This window comes from Protopterus annectens, chromosome 3.part0 (assembly GCF_019279795.1).
Source record: "Protopterus annectens isolate FY-2018-M chromosome 3.part0, PAN1.0, whole genome shotgun sequence".
Taxonomy (NCBI): Eukaryota; Metazoa; Chordata; order Ceratodontiformes; family Protopteridae; genus Protopterus; species Protopterus annectens.
In genome coordinates this window covers 1,267,945,136-1,267,968,991 of record NC_056731.1, presented here as the reverse complement: position 1 = coordinate 1,267,968,991, position 23,856 = coordinate 1,267,945,136, and the positions used below count along the sequence as shown (strand labels likewise).

Here is a 23,856-nt window from a genome sequence, read left to right as displayed (position 1 = left end):
CTCACCCAGCATCTTCGACAGAGCACTCTGCTGGGAATCCCAAACGTCTGCCAGCTCATCACACTTCCAAAAAATATGTTCCCAGCTACCTCTTTCTTGCTCATCACACCTCCAACATTTGCTATCTACCTGAGGAAAAATTATTTGGAGTCTACTTTGGGTATAAAAATACCTATGTAAACACTTCCAGGCAAAGATCCTAAATCATCCAGACTTTGTTGCATATATGAGAGATATATGCTTTACCAATTATTCCTTTTTTAACGGCAGCTTCTATTTTAGATTCTATTAAAAACCTACCAGTGCTGGTCTTTCATTTAGAAGTCCCCTATTTCTTTCTTTTTGCCTATACTCTGATATCAGTCCTTGATAGGGAGGCAATCTCTAACCTGCAGTACAAATAATTTCTTGGTCTCTTCCCATTCTGTTACCTTTCCCTTTCCTGTTATTTGCTCCCAATACCTTGGATCCTTTGCCAGTTTTCTCCAAGAAATTCCGGCCCTCTTGTCTATTATCTGTATCACTGACCTCAGTCATTCCTATCGGCAAAATCTCTTTTCCTCATTTTCGTGCTGGTTTGGTTCTTAGAATACTCCCTGCTATTTTATTAATATAATACTCTGTATGCTTTTGGTTGTTCTCCTTAAGAGTCTGCATCCAAAATCCCAGTCTCTCCTTATTTCTTGAGCTTCCTCCCTGTGACAGCATCATTCCTTTCCACTTTGAAGGCTAATAGTTTCCCTTGAATCTTCTCCACTGTCCACCAGTAGTCCTTCAGTACCATTGTTGAATTTCTTGCTCCACCACAATAATTTTACTATCCAGTTCCGTTCTTATTGGGTTTGTTTTCTGTGATTTCTAATGCTTCCCTTCACTTTAATTTCTTCCAGTTTCCTTCTGTACCACAACTAGCTCTCCTGCCAACTCCTCAATCACCCTTCCTTCATTTTGTCTGCACTTATTTTTCCCGTGACTGTGACCTTGATCCCATCCTACCAGTGTTCTTCCATTTTGTCACTGTCTTTCATATTGAATTGAATTGACTATTTCATTAGTCCTAATAGTGTTTCTTTGTCCGGTGTCTTCCTTCCATGTATAGTTTTCCCATTTCCACCCCCTTTTCAGTGTTTTGTGTTCCTGCACACGTACCTTAAGTCTCACTACTGCATGATCTGATATTTTTCTGTCCTGTATTTGGATGTATTCTGTTCTTTCCATTAGGTGTCCTTTTCCTATGAACCTGTCTAATCTACTTTCCTCTACCATAATTTCTCTTGTGAAGGTGTATTCCCTCTCATTTTGATACCTTTCCCTCCAACCCCCCCCCTTTTATTCCTTGGGTTAGTTCTTGTCTCATATTTTTTGTTATATTCCTCCTTCCATACAACCTGTCTTTTTCTGGTTCCATAGTGACATTGCAGTGACCACCCCATTATCCCTGTTCCATCTTTTCTGGTCTCTGTCCAGCTAGCAAAAAAGTTCTTACAGAATCCTTCTTCATCCCTGTTAGGTTCATATATGTTTCCTGTTGTCCACCATGCATCTTCTACCCTTCCCTTCCTGATGATTCATTTATCTGTCACACTTTTATCACTTTCTCTATGGTTGTCAGAAGTCCTCTACAAAGTACAGTTGCTATTCCCCTCTTTCCTTCCCCTGCCTTGCTGTCCATTTCTCCCTTTGCGTACTCATAACATAGTGTCTTCTCCTTATCTTTGATTTTCAGTCTTGTTTCTTGTAATAGAACAGTGTCTGTCCCTATCCTCTGTAACTTTTCTTCTGTTTTCCACCTTTCGATAGGATTTGATGAACCTACAGTGTTCCATGTAATTAAACGTGTACCCCTTGTTTTTGCCCACTCTTCTTTGCTTTTCCAGTTGCTGCCATCTGGAATAATTATTTCTCTGGGCCTACTGTCAAAGCTGAACAATTGTATTCTTTGGTAGCTGGCTATGCTCAGACCCGTCTTTCCTATCCCTGATCTTTGTCTCTTGTATGTGCATGGATGTGGGCTGGACATGGGTATTTTAAGACTTTTGCTACCTTCCAGCCTCTCTCGCTCACAAATACACTGCATGCCAACCCAATATTGATGTCACCATCTTTTTATATTGCAGCATTCCTATTCATTGGTCTCCCCTCCCCACTATTGCTCACCAGTCTGGTATGCCAGCTTCATCTGTATGATAGTCCCAACATTTTTTTCTCCAGTTTTACAGCTGTTTTCTATGCTGCTTATTCACTACTGTTCCTTTATTTCACATCTGTCTCTGAGTTGTTTACTTTCCCCTCGATTTACCCTATATTCCTTTTCATGCACCCTCAGTTGTTACATAAGTAATTAATCACTTTTTTTTCCTTAGACTTCATCATTAAACTTCAGTTTACTCTGCAATAATCAGTAGTTTTGCCTCACTTGACTGCATTACCTATTCTTGCCCTGGGAATTGATTAAGTATATCCCATTGTTTGCAAAGTTTTGTTGGTGTGTTCCATGGAGTGTTTCACAAAATAAGGATCTGTTTCTTTTAATTTATCCTTTCTGCACTGTCCACAGTAACCTGCCTTTTAGTGACCATTTTTCTTCCACTTATTTATTGCTTTTTTCTTTCTGCAGTCACTTTCAGTCTTTCTTCAGTCCTGCCTTCCTCCTCTACTATTCTGCCATCCATCATGAATGCATCTGTCCAGTTTGTTTAGGCCCTCACTTCACCGCTAAGTCACAGGAATCATTCAGTGCTGCTTATTTCTCAGTTTTTGTGCGTAAATCTTGCGAGTGGCTGTTTTTTTTCTCCAGTGTCTTTGATATATTTCTTCCACTTGTTTCCGTTCCACCTTTACCTCTTTTCTCATCTCTTTGTGGTAGTCTTTGTGATTTATTTCCTGCTTGTTTCTTCTACTGGCATGTGAACCCTCTGTGCTTCCTGGTTTTATCTTCTTCCCTGCAAAAGTTTCAAATCTGACATTGCATGTCCTCCCAGTGTGTCATTGTCACCTGTCCTACATCTAAGGTTGCTCATCTACTGACTGACAGTTCAGGACTTTTATTTCCTGGGTTCTTTATCTGTCTGTGATATTTGTATAAACTTTTGAACGTGATACATATTGTGTAGCCTGAACCATTTGACCTCCTGCTGTACTACCAGAATTGCAGGGTATTTCAACCATGCAGCTGTTCTATTCATTATTAGTTCATTTAATATCTCCAGCATAGTTTTCCCTTCTCTTGTAAAATGATTCCGAGTAATCCTCAACCAGCTTTATGAATACTTCTGCAAAAAGGTAACTCTTAGTCTTTTTGCTTGCCTTATTTCATTTTTCACAGCAAAGGAATGGAAAATGCCAAATCATGCCTTGGTCTGCTTTCTGCTTTTTCACTGCGGTAGCGTTGTCGCCTCACAGTTGGACGTTGCCCGTTCGATTTTCAGAGCGTCTTCTGTGTGGTGACATGCGTGAACAGGTGTTCCTTCATTGAAGGTTGTGCGTTAGGCCCAGCAAGCCAGCACGTAAAACTCTACTGCCAATCATTAGTGGACTGGAGTTCCGCTGTGGCGACCCCTAACCGGGAAAAGCCGAGAAAGACACAAACAATAGCATCTCTATTAGTACTTATTGATTTCTTGGTATCACAAATCTCTCATGTAATAGCTGCATTACAAATCAGTCCAGTTCACTGTTGCTTATTCTCTATTGTATTCCAAATATCCCTGATAATGTTCCTTCTTGAGTGATTTTCAAGTCATCCATTTTTTCATCCTGCCTTTTATTACATCTATTACTTTCTGTATTCTGTAAATCTGCTCCTGCATCTCAACTTTAATTGCTGATTTATCTTCCTCCAGATCTTGCAATGTTTGTTGAAACCTTTCCACTTCGTTTGCTGCTGTTCTTTTATTTGCTTCAAGAACTCACATCTTGGCCTACTGAGATTATCTTTTCAAACAAAATGTACAGTAGCTTCTCCTTATTTGCAGCTTTAAAGACAACCATTTGTTGCTAGCTCATTCATCTTTCCTTCTTGGTTGTATTTTCTCTTGGGCATACTATTTTTATCCAGATTTCTGTAGGCCCTGTCCAGAGTTTTGGGCTTAGAATTTTGCATTTGTTTTCTCTCCCTTGGTGGTCTTGCTTGCTTTCTGTCTGCAGGCTAGCTTAACTCCATGACCATTGGCTAAAAATTTGTGTACTGGTATGAAGGTTGCCTTTTTTTCATTTTGGGCATCTTAGAACTTCATGTTCATCCAGCTACCTAAAAAGGTTTCAGTTACAGCTATTTAAGAAATTTGTTATTGGTTTTATTGGCTGACTTGTACTTTAATACATAGGAATAGACAGAGGTCATTGTAAACATGTTGTAAATTCTCCCTGCCCTTATCAGAGCTCACCACATGGTACCATTTTTTAAAAGTTTTTTTGTAGGTCTTTATTCTCCCCATAGCCTGTCAGCCTTCTGTTTCCGTCATGCAACACTGTTGTTTGTTAAAGAGGCAGAAATGTCCAGGCATCATTAGGGTTTATTCAGCTTGCCATTGCTATACATTACCCTGAAAGCATAAATTACTTTGACTGCCATAGTGCTGGGGCTGTCACCCATGCTCACTTCAACTTGCATATCTGTTCCTTTACTGCAGTCAGTGAGGGTACTAATGAATGCACTCACCCTGGTCTTATATTTTGATGGCTGGCACACCGTAACTGTGCTAATATTTTAATACTGGCATCCTGGGCATTTCCCTTCAACCCAAAGCTAAGGACAAAAAAAATTCCTCTGATCAACAGAACCGCATTATGGAGCTTCTACTACCTCCTTGCTGCAGTTACTAATAACTAAACACATTTATTTAAGCAGTTGTAGGTAGCTGTGTTAGCTAGGGCTGCTTAAATGAATGCCAGGACTCCACTCTTGCCCTATCAGCTTGCACCCAGGGCAGTCACCTCCTTCATCCCTCCCTAGCTATGCTACTGAAGTGTAAAGCATGAAGTAGACTAGGCTGTCTCCCTCTTCCTAGAATGAATAAGCCATTGACATCCACTCGTTTCCCACCTCCCCATTGCTTGATTGTTAATCAGTCCATCTATGCCACAGACCCAGCTTTGGAAGAGTATCAGTTCCACAGTATGGGGACTGACTACCCCTGTAGCATACCTAAAACTTGCAAATGCATTTGACACTGCCTCCCATAAAGGATTTCCAAGTAAACTCATTCATCACATTGTTAACCATTAGGTGGTTTAATGGGTAAGTAATTGGTTGAAAGGGGGAGAATAAAAAAAGATCAGAATAACGGGTTACCTATATATCTAAGCGTAGTGAGATGCCCAGTGGAGTCCAGCAAGGCTTTTTGTTGGACCACTCCTATCTGGTCGGTCTCTCTATCTCTGTTTTTTTTTGCTGGTTTAGTGGAAGGATAACGACTGGGAGGGAATTGTAATTAGAAAAATACACTGATGATTCACTGTATCAGTACTTGATACAGTAAGAGTAGTATCATCCTTAACAGCCAGCAAATGTTATAGGATAAAGATATACTTTGATTAACAAATTAGTTGAGAGGCTGTAAAGACAGATATTAAATACAAGGTCTAGGAATCATTGTGAAAAATAAACTTTGGTCTGTGTGTTGCTGCAATGAAAGACAAAAAAGGGGATAAAATCATTACCCTGTCCCAGAGACTTCCATACATTGACTTCCCAGAATTTATATTCACATTGAGGACTTTACAAACAGCATTCAAAACCAGTGATGAGCAAGTAACAAAAATGTAAATGAAAATTGTAAACTGAGCAGACTTTAAAACAAAAATGTGGCTAGTGAGAATATCGAGATGTAGTCTTCACCACCTCCAGCTGCCATGTCATACTTTACCCTCTTCTTGGCATTTGTCTGTGATGCATCCTTTCTACATCTCCTGGACCTGTCTCTATTTCTGTTTTTCAGTACTCATAAACACTGCATATATCATGCTTTGCTTATTCATTGTGTTGACTGGGTGGGACCCTCTTGCCAACATCCTTTTTAAGGGAATTCCATTGAGAAAAATCTCCAGAGTTACAGGTAACATATATATATATATATCTATCTATATATATATATATATATATATATATATATATATATATGGGTCTACTGTATAAGTTTGAAAATACACTTCTTCGAACTCGCACAGTAGACCCTACTTTTGCGAAACCCGCTTCAGCGAACAGGCTACGTACTGCCATTTAGTGCAGTAGTCACGGACCTTAGGGTTAGGGCGCGGGTCATGGTAAGGGGATAGCTAGTAGGGCTATCCCCTTACCATGACCCACACCCTAACCCTAAGGTCCGTGACTACCGCACCACAGTGGAGGATAGCCTGTCCTCCACTGTGGTGCGGTAGTCCATGGATCTTAGGGTTAGGGCACGAGTCATGGTAAGGGGATAGCTAGAGCTAACCCTTTACCATGACCCATTCCCTAACCCTAAGGTCCGTGACTACCGCACCACAGCGGAGGACATAGCACGTTTTCCTACTGTCCTCCACTGTGGTGCGATCCGTTCATAGAAGCTGAGTTTGCGAAAGTGCACTTTCGAATAAGTGCACTTTCGCGTAACTGAGCAGTCTACTGCTCTTTTTCGAATACGTGGTATTCGACGAAAAGCAGTAGACCTATATATATATATATATATATATATATATATATATATATATATATATATATATATATATATATATATATATATATATACACAGAACATATAAACACAATATCCGTAGTTAATGCTAAGTAGTCAGAGGCAAGTAATATAAAAGCAACAACCTTCTGTACAAGCATGACAATGAGATGGGTTTTGAAAAGGAGCAACTATGAATGCAAAGTGTTTGGATACAGAAAGGGCCATGCTATATTTGCTTACAAGCATACATGACATGCAGTTATTTAACCAATGGAATTTTGTGGCACAGGAACAGTATGTGGGGCCAGCATACCCAAGGAAATTAGCTCTTGGATGACAGACAAATGGGTCATTGAACCTACTGAAACATTGAAAATAAATTTTCAGAGCCAACTGATATTGCCAACATATTGTAAGATAGGTTCAGTGCTAACTTTACTCCCCCCCCCCCAAAGGGCCCATAACTATACCAGATGGTTGTAGATCCCCGGCAATCACAAACACACAGGTAAAAATGGCACTCTCTAAAGCAAAAAACACAGCATCCATGGGACCGGACAACATCCCAGGATGCATCTTACACGAACTCCAAAATGAAGTAGCCCCCCACCTAAAATCCATGTTCAACCACAGCCTCACCACAGGCTATGTGCCCACAGAATGGCACACAGAAATGGTTATCCCACTCCGCAAAGGAGGAACCACCATAAACCCCAGAAACTATAGACCTATTAGCCTGACAAGCCTGGTTTGCAAGGCCATGGAGCATATCATCATGGAACTCATAAACAAAGATATAGGTAACCTCCAAACTCTGGATGCTACCCAATTCGGATTTGTAAAAGGTAGGTCATGTCTCCTAAACCTGGTAGACTTCTTTGAAACAGTTACAAAGGCCATAGACGAGGGAAAGGTAGTCCACACAGCCTACCTGTACCTCGCTAAATCCTGTGACACTATCCCTCACTCAGGAATCATTGATAATCTCACCAACCTTAACATAAACCCTTACGTCACGAGATGGGTGGCCAACTGGCTCACAGACAGAACCCACATGGTAAGAGTTGCTGACTCCAGATCCGACTCCAAACCAGTGACAAGTGGAGTACCCCCCAGGGTTCGGTCCTGGGACCCCTCATGTTTGGTATATACGTCTCTGAAGTGCATGCGAACACCAAGGGTCTATGGCTAACCAAGTTCGAAGATGACTGCAAACTGGGTGCCATTATCAATTCCCCCACTGACATAGACATCCTGCAAAAGGGCCTCACCGAGACTGACACCTGGTGTCAAAATCATGGCCTCAAACTAAATGCCAAATAGTGCATTGTTATCCCCTTTGGCAAAAACACAATACCACGAATTACCAAATAGGGGGAAGCTCACTTAACACAGAAAGTGTGATAAGAGACCTTGGGACCCAAGTGGATAGTAACTTCTCCTTTGGTAACCACATTGCCACAGTGGTCAGAAAATATATCTATGTGACCCACTTAATCACAAAAGGGTTCGCATCTAGAAATAAGGAAGTCATCGTTCCCCTCTACTCATCACTTATCACATCCCTCATTGAATACAATGCCCTGTTTGGGATGTACCTCACAAGACACCTACAACAACTTGAGAGGCCCCAAAAGTACCTCACCAAGAGGATCGCTGGCCTCAAACAGTTGCCCTATGCCAACCAGCTCAAGAAACTCAAACTCTACTCGGTCGCATACCGCTTACTCCAAGGAGACCTCTGTCTGACATACAAAGCTATGTCAAACCTGGAATTATTGGACATGCTCCACTTGAAGAAATCCCAGTCTCCTTGAGCTACACGCTCTAGGGACCTAAACCTCACCACAACAATGAATAAGACATGCTGGAGGGATAGATTCATGTCCCAGAGACTTCCCATACTCGAACAAGATTCCCATCCACATCAAGCAGAGCTTGTCATTAGCACTATTCAAGAAAAACATTGATAAGTGGATGGGTGATAGGAAATTCACCCCTGGGATTATGTCTGGGGCACTGCTCGATAGAGGGGCAGGAATTTAACAATACAAGGGTGGCGAAAGGCAATACACTGTTGGCTAGGCTTGCCTTGGCCCTCGGGCCATTAGCCTAGTACCTACCTATGAACCTAAGTGGAGTTTTCTGAAAAGTGAGCAACAGAGTAGAACAGGAAAATGAGAAAGCAGTGTGTCAAAGAAAGAAAAATGCAAACCCATACACCCCCCTCCACACACATGCACACATCAGAATGGTTAATGTACAAAAACATAACTTCTTATGTGAAGATTTGAAGTAATCTGGAAGTATGTGTTCTGTTACAGCCAACATTTGTTGTTTACATTATATCAGGCTAATGGCATTTTTAGCAGAAATATGTAACGACCACTACATTATTACACAAGTTAATGTTGCTGGCTTCCTGTTGGCTTATGAATGTTTTGTTGCTGACAGCATGTGCATTTAAACAAGATCTGTACTAAAAATGTTATGTTCCACTAAAGTATTTTATACCCAAACATACTCTGTGCACCACCTTTAAGTAATAACAAACTGAGGGATGTATTATTAGGAGTATGGTAGACCATTATGGTGGCCTGTGCAAATTAAATATGTATCTCCATGCTTCTGCATGTTTAGTATCCTAAAATGCTTACAGGAACCTGCTTATGTTAGACGCAGGTACGATCTAGGCTGATTACATAGTGGGTTGCTTTGGCCCTAAAGCAAAATATTTGTCATGAAAGAGCTATGGACAGTGCACTCATTTACATTTTAACAAAAATAAACTATTTGTGAGCATGTTTAATTTTGATTTCTTTCTACCTTTTTTAAACCAGAGCCGCACTAACAAAGAAGATCCAGAACATCTAAGGTTAAAACAGAAAGCCAAAGAGGTAAGTCTGACAAGTTAACTTTTTTGTTGTTGCCTTTTGTCTGAGGGAGGTTTGGCAGCAGTCTCCTGGCAATTAGGTCAGAGTTTATTTTGTTGCATGCCATTTGCAAGAGCCTAAAGGAAGGACAGGAACAGCTCTAGGCAAGGGCAGTACTTAATGAGGTCATTGAATTATGGGATTGCTTGCATTTTAATAGTTAAGATCTTTCTTGAAACCCGTTTTGTTTTGAAAAATTATAGCACACGTATTCTAGGTAAAAATACAGCAAGGAATTAAACAGAACTTCTGAGATTTAGCATCTGGGGCTGTATAATAGGCTGTATTTTTCCAGGGTAATTGTTCGTTTTGTAAATCTGATACTGCTTATAATTCTTTGGCTGGGAGGTGGTACTGGGATTTAGTTTTAAATGGAAAATGCCTCTGGCTTTTAATTTTCTGGGCCCAGCAGTTTTCTGTTCTGAGATGGAGCCCTTGTTTCACACAGTTCATGTTTAGCTGCAGGGGTTTTAGTTATAGCTTAGACTGGTTAAGCTTTTACTCCCAGAGGCCTCTGCATAGCAACTGTAGAAATCAACAAATAAGTTCATTTATATCTGCTGCTTTTTCACAGTAGCTGATTTTTTTTAACATTTCCCAATATCCATTTCCTGACTTCTGTAGCCGTAGAGGAAAAAAAGCTCCACTAATTGGAGCCTATTTTAATTGAACCTTAATATTAGAGCTTACAAGAGCTGGCCCCACAGCAACTAGGAATGAAATGAAATGAAAGCACCTCAGGAAGTGTGTGTGTGTGTGTGTGTGTGTGTGTGTGTGTGTGTGTGTGTGTGTGTGTGTGTGTGTGTGTGTGTGTGTGTGTGTGTGTGTGTGTATGTATGTGTGTGTGTGTGTGTGTGTGTGTGTGTGTGTGTGTGTGTGTTTAAGTGAACACATATGTTTGCCTTTGTGCGTATGTGAACATTTTATATACATTCCTTTTTCCTTTAAAGTGAATATTAATATCATGTCTGCTTACATTTCTGATTAAAGAGGTGACAGTAAATAATAAATACAGTTGAGGTGATTTGATTTCTGTATTTACTGAATTTAAACCATACCACTCATTAGAATTATTTTCTAATTACCCTTTTACTTCAGCTGTGCATCTCACACTGCGAATATGATTTTTTTCCCAAACAAGGTTACACTTTGAGGAGGGTGCCAGTAGCATGTTGTTTGTCTGTAGATGCTTGTTGTTTCTATTTGTATGAAAGTTTCAAGTGAACAAACTAACCATTGCTTTTAGCAAAGATCGTTAAGTAACCTGTATTCTATACTCTACAGAGAAAGATGAGGTATGCACATTTTTTTCTTCTTGACACCTTTCTTTTTAAGATTCCCATATCCAAGAAATTCCTTTTCATTCCACCTTTACATCTTGCAATGTATAATTTATAGCAAATGCAGTGTATCATATGAAAGGAACATGAGGGAGAGAAACGTGCATCGTTTCCTTGTGAAGTGCAGATTGACTGCAGTGTCTTTGTATGTCAAAATCACTACAGATGTTTTATATCTTTATTAAATTATGCAGAGGTTCCCATGTGTGGTCTCTTAGAGTTCATTCTATCTAGGGGTGTCAGCATTTTAGAAAATTAATATTCTTAAGTTTTGAGGAGCTACAGTAAAGGAAATCCGGCAGTAGCACATTCCACTAGTAGGAAAGCTTGTGCTAAGGCTGTCTTACAAATGTTTAAAGAAAAGTGTGTGCATGTGTATTTCTCTCTCTGTCTCCCTCTCTCTCTCTCTATTGTGTATGCGTGTGTATGTGTGTTTGTGTTATGTGTGCGTGTGTGTTTGCCAGGTAGTGCTTAGGCACAACCTGGAGGAGGACAATAGCAGTATATAAATGTAGCTGTCCTCAAGAAAAAAATACAATTATGAACTGGCATGCTGAGGCTAATGAGCAGGATGAGGGAATTAATCTGTTCAAGCGTGTACCAGAAATAGTAGCTCTCTATTATCTGACTGTACGTTATAACATGAAGAGTAATTATCTTGTATAGTTCCATTTTGATGAAAATTAAGTGATTTTTAACCAGGTCAGTAGCAAGTCCTTCTGAAACCCTTTTCAACCATGGCCAGGCCACATGGATAGCAATGTAGTGAATCAAATCAGCCATAACCTTTGTAGGAATTCTTGAGTAGCCAAGTTAAACCCATACATACTTGAGAACATTCAAATTTCACTCTGTCAAGACTGACACTCAAGCACTGGAACTGTGAGGTAGAACTTAACCTCCTACACATTGTGTTACCCCCCCCCCCCCAAATAGCTTACAAATTCATAAGATAGTTCATTGGTCACTTTTTAAAAAACAAGAACATAGAATGGAAGTACCTGCTTTGTAAGGGTGAAGCTGGGAGCCATACCTCTCAACTGCTGTAATTCTTGTCTGCAGATTTAGCCTTTCTACTCGTAGATTTACTGATTTTCTTGATAAAGTTACAGCCTTATTTGACTTTCTGTTATGAGTGACACCAATACTATGATTCATACCAATATGGGCCAGATTTAGACATAGTAAGTTCCTAAACTTATAGGAAGCTATAGAAGCCTTATGAGAAGTGCTAATAGAGAGTGAGACTGTGCTGGCGTGAAAGAACAGTTGCTCCTTAGCACTTTAATGCCTTTAGTTTATTCAGACACAAGGCATGTATTAATCGGATGTTAATTTATGGAGACTTTCATATATGAAATTTAAATAAAACAGTAACATATGAAAACAATTCGGAAACTGAGAGGGCACTTCAGCCTTTGAGGTCCTAAGCTGTAGCCTCTTTAGTGTATGTTTATATTTGGCCCTGATACCAACCATTGTCTGGGTTTGTGGGGAATTACCTTGGGGTTTCCATTTTTCCTGCTACCTGGATCTGCAGTTCAGGAAGGTATTCCCATAGTTCCACATAAGTGGACAAATTATAGCACACATATGCTAGGTAAAAATACAGCTGCTGTGTTGAATGAGGTGTTCAGAACAGCTGAGTCCATGTAGTATATATATTAAATTAAACAGAATTGGCAAGAACACTCTGTTGTTTAGAGCCTGCTGATGTATGTTGTCATGCTACCCATAACCTATCAAGTACAGTTGTCCTGGTCCTGAAAGTGTTTCAGGCATTGTTGAAGCCATATGGCACAATGATACTTGACCAATATGAAAAAGTCATTTTACCAATATGAAAAAGTCATTTTACCGAATGCAGCTTGGATTACTGTTCAGAGGCTATCTTAGTACAGCTTACTCGTATGGTGTTGAGATGTAATGCTGCTTTCTAGATTTAATGTATTAGAAGTTAATTTTAAATTGACTTTCCTTTATTTGACTTACCAGGAATCAGAAAGTGGCATAATTGCAAGTCTTTCAGTCCCCAGGTGACTTTTAGATATGTGCAAGAGACTTTCTAGTTTTTTTTTCATTGTATGCCATATTCGTTCCCCTCTATCATCTGTACATGAATCACTTAATTTCTACCCAACCTGTCCTCTCTGCAAGACTAGTATAACTCTCATGCTCTGCAGTGTTCTCCAGTGTGCATATTCTTTTCAGTGATCTTTTTTTTTTTTTTTTTTAGAGGATGGGGGCTAAACTATGCCTGCAGATGATAAAGGGTTTCTGTATTAACTAAGACAGGCCAACAGCCATGTGTGAAAGTGGAAAATGTTTATCTCATGATGGCTGTTCCTTTCACCGTCCCTAGTCCATAGTGCATATTGCTGAATCTTTGTCTCATGCACTATTTTGCATTAGAAAAGATGAATACCTTGAGCTACTACATAATCATAGACTCCCCAGAGATCTTTTTGACTATACAAATAGCTTTGCAACAGATTTAAATCTCTACAGTACAGTATTGGACTGTAATAATAATTTATATTCTGTTATCCCACTTATACAAAGGTCATCCCATGTGTAGACTAATGCATGCCGGTCCCCGTGCGTGTGCATGCAAGCACATGTACACACATACTTAACAGAATGTTACAGCAGTGATAAGACATATTGTCCTGTTATGATTTATGCTAGTGGAATAAATTAAAAAAAAAACATCACCTGGTAGTCATTCTAGAATATCCCTTTGCTCTAGAAATGTCCCTTCCTCAATGCACAGTATTTTTCTGTGTCCAGTTTTCAGGAAGTCTTCTATTTGATGGTGGCCATCTGATTGGCACTCAGGACATTGTCACTCGAAGTTTGCCTGCATCTTGTCCTGGCAGTAGGAGTCTGAGAAGAGCAAGAAGGTGAATGTTACCTTTTCAGCACGTTCTCCCTTTTCTCATAGTTTATGCAATCTCAGAGTTTGGGTGCCTGTGTGTATGTATATATGTATACATCTGTCTATATGTATCTCTCTCTCTATACATAGATATATCATAGATATAGATATATATATGTCTACACACACACCTGTATATAAAAAATATGGATAGATAAATAGGCAAAACAACATACCCAGCACACTAGTCATAGGTGACTCTATAGTCAGGCACACTGATGTCCCACTCACCAGGCTAAACAAGGAGAAGGTTACTGTCAGCTGCCTGTCGATGCCAGGATCTGCCACATAACCCACACACTCAGTTCACTCCACAACAAGTACAAATATGACTTTGTCATTGTCCATGTTTGGTGTGAATGACCTGAGACGTACCTCCCTGGACTACATGAAAAGAGACATGAAAGAGCTCTCTGATCTTGTAGCCCAGGCAGGTATGACCCTAGCCCTGAGTATCATCTTGCCATCACCCAGAATGATACCACAGTACAAGGACAAAATGACTGACTTCAACAATTGGCTAAGCTTCTGGTGTTATTCTAAGGGGATCCAGTATCTGTCTGCTTGAGATGACATGGTCGACAGACCACGATGCTTTGCCACAGATGGCCTGCACCTGACGCCCCTGGGATTCCAGATACTGGCTATAAGGCTCTTGCTGCCCCATATAGTGCCTTTTTTAGGCAAGGTTCAAATAACAAATTCACCATCGTAACAGGAACAGGCAAGCAAAAACTGAGGGTAATGCTACTCAATGCTAGAAGTCTTAATCTCAAAATGCACTCACTCGAGGCACTCCTTAAAATGGAGAACATCGATATCTGTGCAGTGACTGAGACCTGGTTCAAGGCTCCAGAGAGCACCCCTACACTACCAGGCTATAACTCATACCACACTTATCGGCCATGTAACCTGGACCGAAACACCAAAGGCAGAGGTGTGTCCATATTCATTAAGGATATCCATACCGCCAAGCTAGTTGCTCAGCATAATGCATCCAAGGTTATCCAAGTACAACTAACTCTGGGCAAAACTGCAATCCAAATTGTAGCTTGCTACAGATCCCCCACCATGCCCCAGGATTCCAACTCCTCTTTTCTTGATGTACTGGAAAATATTAGGGTTCAACCAAACACCCTAATAATGGGCGACTTCAACTACTCCACCATTAACTGGGAAAACTACTCGTGTACCAACTCCGTAGCTCAACGCTTTCTGAAATTCATAAACTCCAATGCTCTGGAACAACTTATCCACACCCCCACCAGAGGCAACAATATCCTAGACCTAGTCATTACCAACATGAATAACAGGTGTTCCACACCTGAAGTCAACTCCTCATTGGTCTGATCTGACCATAAGCTAATCACCCTTGATATCCACATCCCACCCCCACCCCCCATTAAGGAAACCAAGGTAAAACATTTCTCCAAAGCCAGCTTCATGCTTCTTAAGACAGAAGTGGTGAACTTCATGACACCCATGCAGATGGACAATACAGTTACAACTGCTAAATCCTACACAAATACACTCTGTAAGCACTTACACGAGTGCATGGATCATGCTATCCCAAACAGAACCAAGACACTATCCTCCAAAAAAAGGAAGCCAATCTGGTGGCTTTGTTCTGTGAAAATATATTTTTTCTAAGTTAGGAAAAATGTGTTTTTATTGATTGTCACATGATTGTTAGTAACTTTCGTGGTGAAAAGTTCTATAAAAATTTAAAAATACCTTTTCAAAGGTAAAAGTTGAGTTATTTTTCTTTTGGTAGCTGACGTGTTTAAAGTGCTTTTTTGCTGGGAAAATTCACATATTCACTATTCTTACTGCTGCAGTAGCATTTTGGCTATATAGGGTGTTTCCTGCCCAAGAAACAACTGGTCAGATTCACAAAGCTCTGGTTCCCTTCCACACCTTTATTCTGGCTGCTGATTGGACAATCCAGAGGAGGGAAATCTACAATCAGAGTGCAGAAATCCTCAGTACTTATCACCTCAAGGAAAAGCAGCAGTGAGGCTTCACAGGAGTAACAACTGGCTACTGGCTTGATTTCTGGCAAACAAGTCCCCATAAGGGAACCTTTCCACAGATAAAAATATTGCCTTTTTAAAATTTATATTTTTTATTTTCTGCAGAATACCAGCAATTTTTATTAGTATCAGAAGTTTATTGTCAGAAACTACTATTTCTAGAACTGGACTTTTCATTGAATACTGTGAGTTTTTATGAGAAAAACATGCCACTTTTGAGACATTATAACTAAAGTGTAAGGATTTAAATATTCAAAAGTGTTTTATATACTTCAAATAATGTTTGAGTGTCTTAGAACTTGTGGACACTTCATGACAACATTCCTTCATTATTTTAATTCTTAAGGCAGGCATCTTACTTGAAACTGCTGTATTTAAGCATCTAGAAATGTAATTTGTTTGGTGCTTATGTACATGTGACAACTTATCTTCATTTCCTATTTTCTGTTAATGCACTTTCTTTGAAATGGATATAAGAGTTCTGACAGGGTTTGGGTGTATTACTTGTGTTTTTACTTCTGAATTTTGAGTGACTATGTGAGAAAGTTTAAGTGTGCATTGCTTGTGAACAGCTTCTGACAACTTGTATTCCAACTGACTCTTCCCAGCAGTGCTTACCAGCAATCTAGCTTCTATCTTGGCTACAGCATAGATTCTTACACTGGTTCTGATGTTTCTTTTCCCACTGTACCTAAAACTAAAAACCACAAAATAGGAGCCCTTGCATACACAGTGGACTAAGTGTCTCAGCTGCTCACTGGTGACTCTACAGTGGCCATTTGTTGCTCCTCAGACCACTCATTGATTTTTCTGGCTTCTTCTGATATAATGTCCTCTATCACTTGGATGCGGGGGGGGGGTATCTGTGTTCTCCATGGCTGTTCCCATGTCCATTCCAGGCATGGAAAAACTGTCATCGTTGAGACTGGGGGGTTTCTCTGAGAGGTTCCTCTCAGAGAGCCCCAGAGAAAGACACCTCTTGCCTGGGATGAAGTGCCAGTCTCCTTCCAGTGATGTGCCTAAAAAAGAAAAAGGTTAGACATTGCTCATACAGATATTTTATCTGTTCATACGGATGCCTTTTTTCTTCAGCCTGGGGTTTATTGGAGGCTTTCTATCCCGGAGAGCATAAATCCATGCCAGAAAGCAAACTAGGTCAATATACTCCTGATGGAAATATGTTAGAGGGTTCTGAGGTCCTTTGGGGGGAGGTCCTTTGTCTGACTCTCAAGCCCAAGACTCTGATCTTGAGGAAAGTTTGTTGTCTCAAACTCCATTGGATGAGATTTCATTTTCTAAGCCAAGTTCCAAGATAAACAATGTATTTTGTTGGAACAAGTAGATGTACCCCTAAAATAAGGAGATGATGTTATATGCATTAAGTGGTTTAGCACAGACTACACCCATTCCTGTTACTATGCCAGCTTTGGAGGATGTGTTAAATTATGCCTGCAATAACCCTCACTCAGCAATCAGTTGCCAAAAAAGGCAGAACAATTATTAATATCAACCCTTCCCCTTTGGACTAGAATGTAAGGTATTAGATAGATTTCAAGAGAATTTCCTTCTTCCAATTTATTCTGCCAGGTTTTGGCAGTTTGTGGGATTGCTGTGCCATGCTTCTTTAGAAGGTAGGTCCTGACTGAATCCTACAATGTCTAACCTATATCTGGTATCTCGTGTTTTGAGGACTGTTTATGTTCGTGCAGATACTGCGTCTAGGACCTCTACTACTGCTACTGTTTTGAAGTAAGGTTGGGTACATACACAAACATTTTCTAATGAGATAAATTCTGAGATTTTAAACTGTACTTTAAACAAGGAGGTTCTTTTATCCCTGCTGCTCCAATGGTTCACAAACATTTTGTTGACAGAGGAAAATTAATTCAGGGACTTACTAAGATTTTTCAACCCTCACATTATAAATCTTACAAATTTCTTACTTTTAAAGAGAAAATAATCACTCCCTGCCATCTTATGGCAATCAGAAAACAAAGAGAGATAAAGAGACTACACCTTCAGAGTGACTATGCCAGCATCTTTCCTGTTATATCTTGAAGTCATCCCATAGATTTTGTCCCCCCCCCCCTTCCTTTAGTTCAGATTGTTTCAGACTCTTGGACACTAATACTTGTTCAGGAATGTTGCAGTTGGCACATAATTTACATACTTCCTTTCAGGAGTTTTCTTCTCTTCCCTTCTGAACCAGAGTTTTTTCCTCACATACTTCAATATATGATTACCCTAGGAGTCAGTCATACCTTCCAGAGCCTTTACACCAAAGGGAGGAAGACTTCTACTCCAGAATGTTTCTAGTTTCAAAGGCCAATCTTCCCTGGATACCATTTCTAGGCCTTTCCTTTCTCAACCAGTTAGTGAAAGCATCAAAATTTAAAATGTTGACCCTTCAGGGTCTGTTATCTGTCATTCCTCTTCTGAGTCTTATGGTGACATTAGACCTAAAAGATGCTTATCACATTCTCATAGCCACAGGGTGCAGAATATTTCTCAGATTCTGTGTCTGGTCACATTATAATTTCTCTGCATTACCCTTTGAGTTAGCTAGAGCTCTTAAGGTGTTTACAAAATGTCTAACTCCTGTAATAGCACAGTTTTGACTGCAAGGCATTCACATTTTTCCTTTAGACTTTTGCCAGATGCCAGGAGCCCTTATTATGGGTTTCTTCACTTCTTACCAATCTGGGCTTCCAGATGAAAGTTCAAAAATGTTCCTTGATTTCATCACACAGGAGTGTGTTTTAATATGGCCTTCTAGATGTGCCTTTTCAAGTGCATTCCTAATACAGGAAAGGACGAATTTGTATCTGAAAACTTTCCTGATCTTCTCCGGTCAATCTGAGACTACTGCCAGACATGACTTCTATGATTCTCATGATTCCTCTTGCCAAGTTATACATGAGAAATTTTAAAAGGTTTAAAAAAAGTGGACCCAGCATTCTCATCTTCAGGGATTTTCAGATTCCAGTATTGGGCTTTATTGAAAAAGAATTGCATTTTTGGAGGGAATAAGATGCCTCAGTTTTTGCTTTGTGAGCAGTTTCTATTGGGGGTAAAGGTGCAAGGCCTGTGGGACAGTTCAGGCAGACCAAAGCACATAAAAGCTAAAGACAGGCTAGCTGTGATTCATGCTATGGAATCTCTTTATTAACTGTGTGGTCTCTGGGACCATTACAGGTGAATTATACAAAATACCAAGTGATATGGTACATGAACAGGTGCATGCCAGGTACTACATCCTATGCAGAGTTGCTGTGATGGCTTGGGAGTTGCCTCTTACACCACTGTATAAACCTCCAAGCATCATACATACTGTCAGAGCAAAATGTAGCAGTAGACAAGATGAGCAAGGCAGGACCCTTATGAATGGAAATTGAATTTGAGGAGCTTTTCCTTGTGGGGAACACCTCATTTAGATATTTTTGCCTCCTTTCAGAATGGAGATTGAATGAGGAGGTCTGGGAGAAATGGATCCCGTTATGGAGAACACTTCAGTTATATCTGTTTGCCTCCTTTCAAAACAGCCAACTAAGTAAATTCTGCACCAGGACACCTTGTGGACAGACCCAGAAAACCTGTGCATTTTCATTACCATGGTCAAAAATGTTCTTACATGCATTTCCACCCTTTCCGTTAATATCCAGGGTCATTCAAAATTATTCTGGTGACCCTCTTCTTAAGAAATGTTGTTAGGGGCAGTTTCCACAAGCTTCCTCAGATATTTGATATATACACAGAAGTCAGGTGGAGTTTGATGCACACCAGTGTGAAACATCTTCAACTGACTGCCTAGATGATTCAAATCTAGTATCTTTTAAGCACCTTTTTTATGAAGGACATGCAACAGGTATAAAATGAAGTGAGGAATCCTGCTGCTAGATGATGTTGTATTAACCAGCAAAGATTTTCTAGTTGGTGCCTCACCTATAACCAGGGCCATATGCTAGTTCTCAAGCATTTTTGTGAGTTACCATCCTATTACTATTATGAGTCTGTTTACTCATTTGGTAAAAGATGTTTATTAGCCATTGCAGCATGTCTGCCCATGGATCCTCATAATTTCAGACTTTGCTCAACCTGTTCTGCAAATAGATTTGTGTGTTGATATGTAGTCTTAATTGGGATCTTAGCTTTTTGCTTATGAAATTTATTTCAAACCTATACTTGAACCAGAAATTGTGGCTGTTTTTGGTTCATTCTTTAGTAGAATAACTGGTTTATTGCTCTGACAGCAACAATAGAGTATCTGGGTTTCAGCCATTCAATGGTAGGTTCATCGTTTTGCTTTACCATGCATATAGGGTTATCAGTAGACAGAAATCTCCCATATATACCCTTACTATTTTCAGAGAGTATCTTGAATCTAGCTAGTTATTATTGCCCTCATATCTTTCAGAATTTGAATGACAGGGAGACTAGATTGTGTGTACTCTGGTCATTTTCCGGCTTGGGTATTATGTTGTCTGTACTAAGTCCTTTAGGAAAGCTATACAACTGTGGCCATTGTAGCATGGAGAGTGGAAAAAGACAGCCTGTGCAATTCAAACAATTCCAGTTGATCTTTACTCTTTATCTTTTCTTGTTATTTCCACTATAGTAAAACATTTCCACACAGGGTTAAGCATGTTCTAACAGAACCTTGTTTTCTTTGATTGTATATTGGAAAGGGATGGACTCTAGAAGCATTTTAGAGGCAACTACATGGTCCTCTGTTACATACTTTTACAAAGCATTACACACTGGATTCTTTTTCCATATCCAGGACTGGCTTTGCTATGACCACTTTCTGGGGACTCCGAGGTTGGACAGGCTTTAGTAAACATTCCCTATAGCTAAACGGTGACTGCAGCAATGAGAATAATGAACATAATACAGTTCATAGGTAATAGGATGATAGATTTTATAAAGTCCTTTGTCTTATACGTTTTTATGTACTAATCCCAGATCAGAAGCATATTGCTCTTGTGAACCCACCTCCTGCTAAACATCTGCATAATACAAATCCCTCACCTTCTGACAAGAATGGGAAGGCTTTTGATAGTTCTGTGAAAGAGTATTCTTCTGCAATACTTAATTTTAGGATTCCCAGCTGTCAAGCTTATATATTAAAATTTATGATTGCCTCATATGAGAAATTGAATATTTTGGCAGCTATTTCCCTTTTCTGTGGAAAAGAATTCTTTGTGTAACCCAATTGCTTCTGTGCCTCAAGTGGCTACCCACTGTTTCAAATGTGCTTATGACTCTGCTGATGCCACTTAAAAGGCCGCTGCTACTGAAACTCCTGTGAGAAGGTTTGCTTTGTTTCATGTGCAGAACATTCCAGATTATGTAAAAGCTGAAATTCTGATTTCTCCCGTAGACAGTTTTTGGACCGACTATTGCAGAGGTCCTTAAGGAGTGTGATGAAAGAAGTAAGTTGATCCATGGAATATCTCAGATTTTTCAGCTTTCCTTCATGAAGTTTAATAAGGAGTTTAATGATATCCCTACAACCTTTTTCAAAAAGCAAACTAAACAGTCACAACAAGCTGCTGGGAAGCAAGCATTTAAAAGGCACTGGCAGGGAGGTTCCAAAAAAGTGAGGAGGGAACCCCCTCCTAGAATAAAAGATGCTCTGATAAGCCTGCATGGCCATCTACAAGACTCTACCCCACCCCCACCCTGGCAAACCCTCAATCCTTCCAGAAAATCTGAACCTGTTTTTCTGTTTGGCAACAGATTGTTGGGTTTTAAAAGTTATCCACTAAGGTATAACAAGTGGCAAAGGGAGTCTGTCCTTCCTTTTCAAGGGATTTCCACTCATCCACCAGACCTCCTCCCATCCTTTATCATCTGCTGTCACAGGTGACGTAGTCCCCCTCTTCAACAGGGAGAAGAATTTAATTCAAGTATTTTTCTGGTGCCAAAGAAAGAAAATTCATGTAGACAACTTCTGGATCTTTCCTTTCAAAATCTGTGAAGTTTTAGAGTCAAAGTGTCAAGAATCTCTCACCTGGGTAAGGGATCTCCTACAAAGACTGTGTTTTCTGGAGAACATAGTCTTGTTTGTCTCTGTCTCACATGATTATTTTCCTGGGGTTTCTTTTAGATAACTTAATTAAAAGAGTGTTTCATCTGCAGAGATAAAGTAGGTCTTTATCTAGATTTATTTGTGAGTTTTTCCTCTCAGACTACTGTCTCAGCCTGGAAATTCTCACAATTCTGGGTTTCTTGGCATCTATAATTCTTCTATCAAAACTCCACGGGAGAAAAATTCAATGGTACACAAAATCTATATTGTCCCAACATTAACATTCCCTGGCATTCCGGACTGCAGTTTTGGCCTTTGTGAAAAAGGGTGATATTTTGGCTGAGCGATCAATTTTGTCTCAATCCAGGTTTCCAATTTTTCCTTCCAGCTCTAGCACAGTATGCAACAGACTGTGCTGACTTTGCTTGGAGAGCAGTTGCTATGGAGATAAAAGTGCGAGATCTTTGGAGCATAAAAGATGGACCAAAACACACACAAAGTGATGATGGCTCTCATAAGTGCTATCACCTGTGTCTCATTTTATTTATTTTATATTTGTTGACCGGGTTAGTCCAACTGAATATATGTCGCTTTTCAGTAGAGACATGGGGAGAAAAGCTCCCCTAACTGTTGCTAGACATATAGATACAATATGTTTTTAAGGCAAGGCAATGCAAGTTATTTAGATGATGGGTAAACATCAATAAATCAAACAAAAGTTTGCAAGACAAATGGAGAAATAATATAAACAAGAGGTATAGACAAATACATACTATTCAGTAGAGAGTATGCTAGGAAAGGAAAAACTACTATAGTACCTTCTAGGATACTCTGTGTAGTACATAACTTTGTTACCTGATAGGAAAATAATACATTCAGAGGTTAGTAGGAAGGAGTGCATAGCAAAAGTAATAGTGAGATAAGCTTAGACAAAGTATGAAGGATGGACGTGATTAATCTGGGTTAGTGCGTGGACATAGCCAGTTATTTTTAAGGTATTCTTTGAGTTGCTTCTTGAAGAGTGGTGTAGAGGAAAGAGATGAGAGTTCTTTTGGGAGAAGGTTCCAAGTTTTCCCCACAGAGTTGGAAAACAGAGATTCCTCAGCTTTATTATAGGACTTATGTATAGATACTTGCAGTTTCTTTGCTGAACGTAGGGTAGCTAGATTTATATACTTGGTAACCAGGCTAGTAAGTATAGGTGTGTTGCTAGGATGGTGGAGGATCTTTTGTGTGATAATAAGCTGGTAAAAGAGAAGTTAATTATGGAGTTCCAGCCAACCCAGTTGTTTTAGATTATGACAATGGTGGGTTCTAAATGGGGAACTTGTGGCAAATTTGGCAATGTTGTTGTATGAGTTTGTAAGTTTGTTGAGGTTACTTTTGGAGAGATTGGTATAAATTGGTGAGGCATAGAGGAGGGTAGAAATAAGATGGGTGGGGCAGTAGTAGTTCTAGCTGTAAGAGTAAGGATGGATGTCCACACTCATCACATAGTCTCACTAAATCTACACCACCAAAATCCACACATAGAAATACAAAAACATTCGCGGAGGCTCTCAATAATAATCTGCTCAAGCAACAGAGACCTCCAAAGCAGAAATGCAAGCAACCTCCACCCCCCCAACACAACCCAAATGACACATAGCCCACAGACTCAGTGTGCCACTCAACCACAGCCAATAAGGTAAAACAGCGTACCCAACACACTAGTCATAGGCGACTCTATAGACAGGCACACTGATGTCCCACTCACCAGGTTAAACAAGGAGAAGGTTACTGTCAGCTGCCTGTCGGGTGCCAGGATCCACCACGTAACCCACGCACTCAGGTCACTCCACAACAAGTACAAATATGACTCTGTCATTGTCCATGTTGGTGTGAACGACCTGAGAAGTACCTCCCTGGACTACATGAAAAGAGAC

General features: G+C 39.9%; 1 protein-coding gene across 1 annotated transcript in view; it reads left to right on the top strand.

Annotated features, from left to right (window-relative positions):
* LOC122797055 (transcription initiation factor TFIID subunit 4B-like) overlaps positions 1-23,856 on the top strand; it is a 1,206,007-nt gene that overhangs the window by 1,118,778 nt on the left and 63,373 nt on the right. Inside the window, exon 15 of the mRNA XM_044065831.1 lies at positions 9,497-9,553. Coding sequence (XP_043921766.1) covers positions 9,497-9,553 — 57 coding nt within the window. The remainder of the gene's footprint in view (positions 1-9,496; positions 9,554-23,856) is intronic.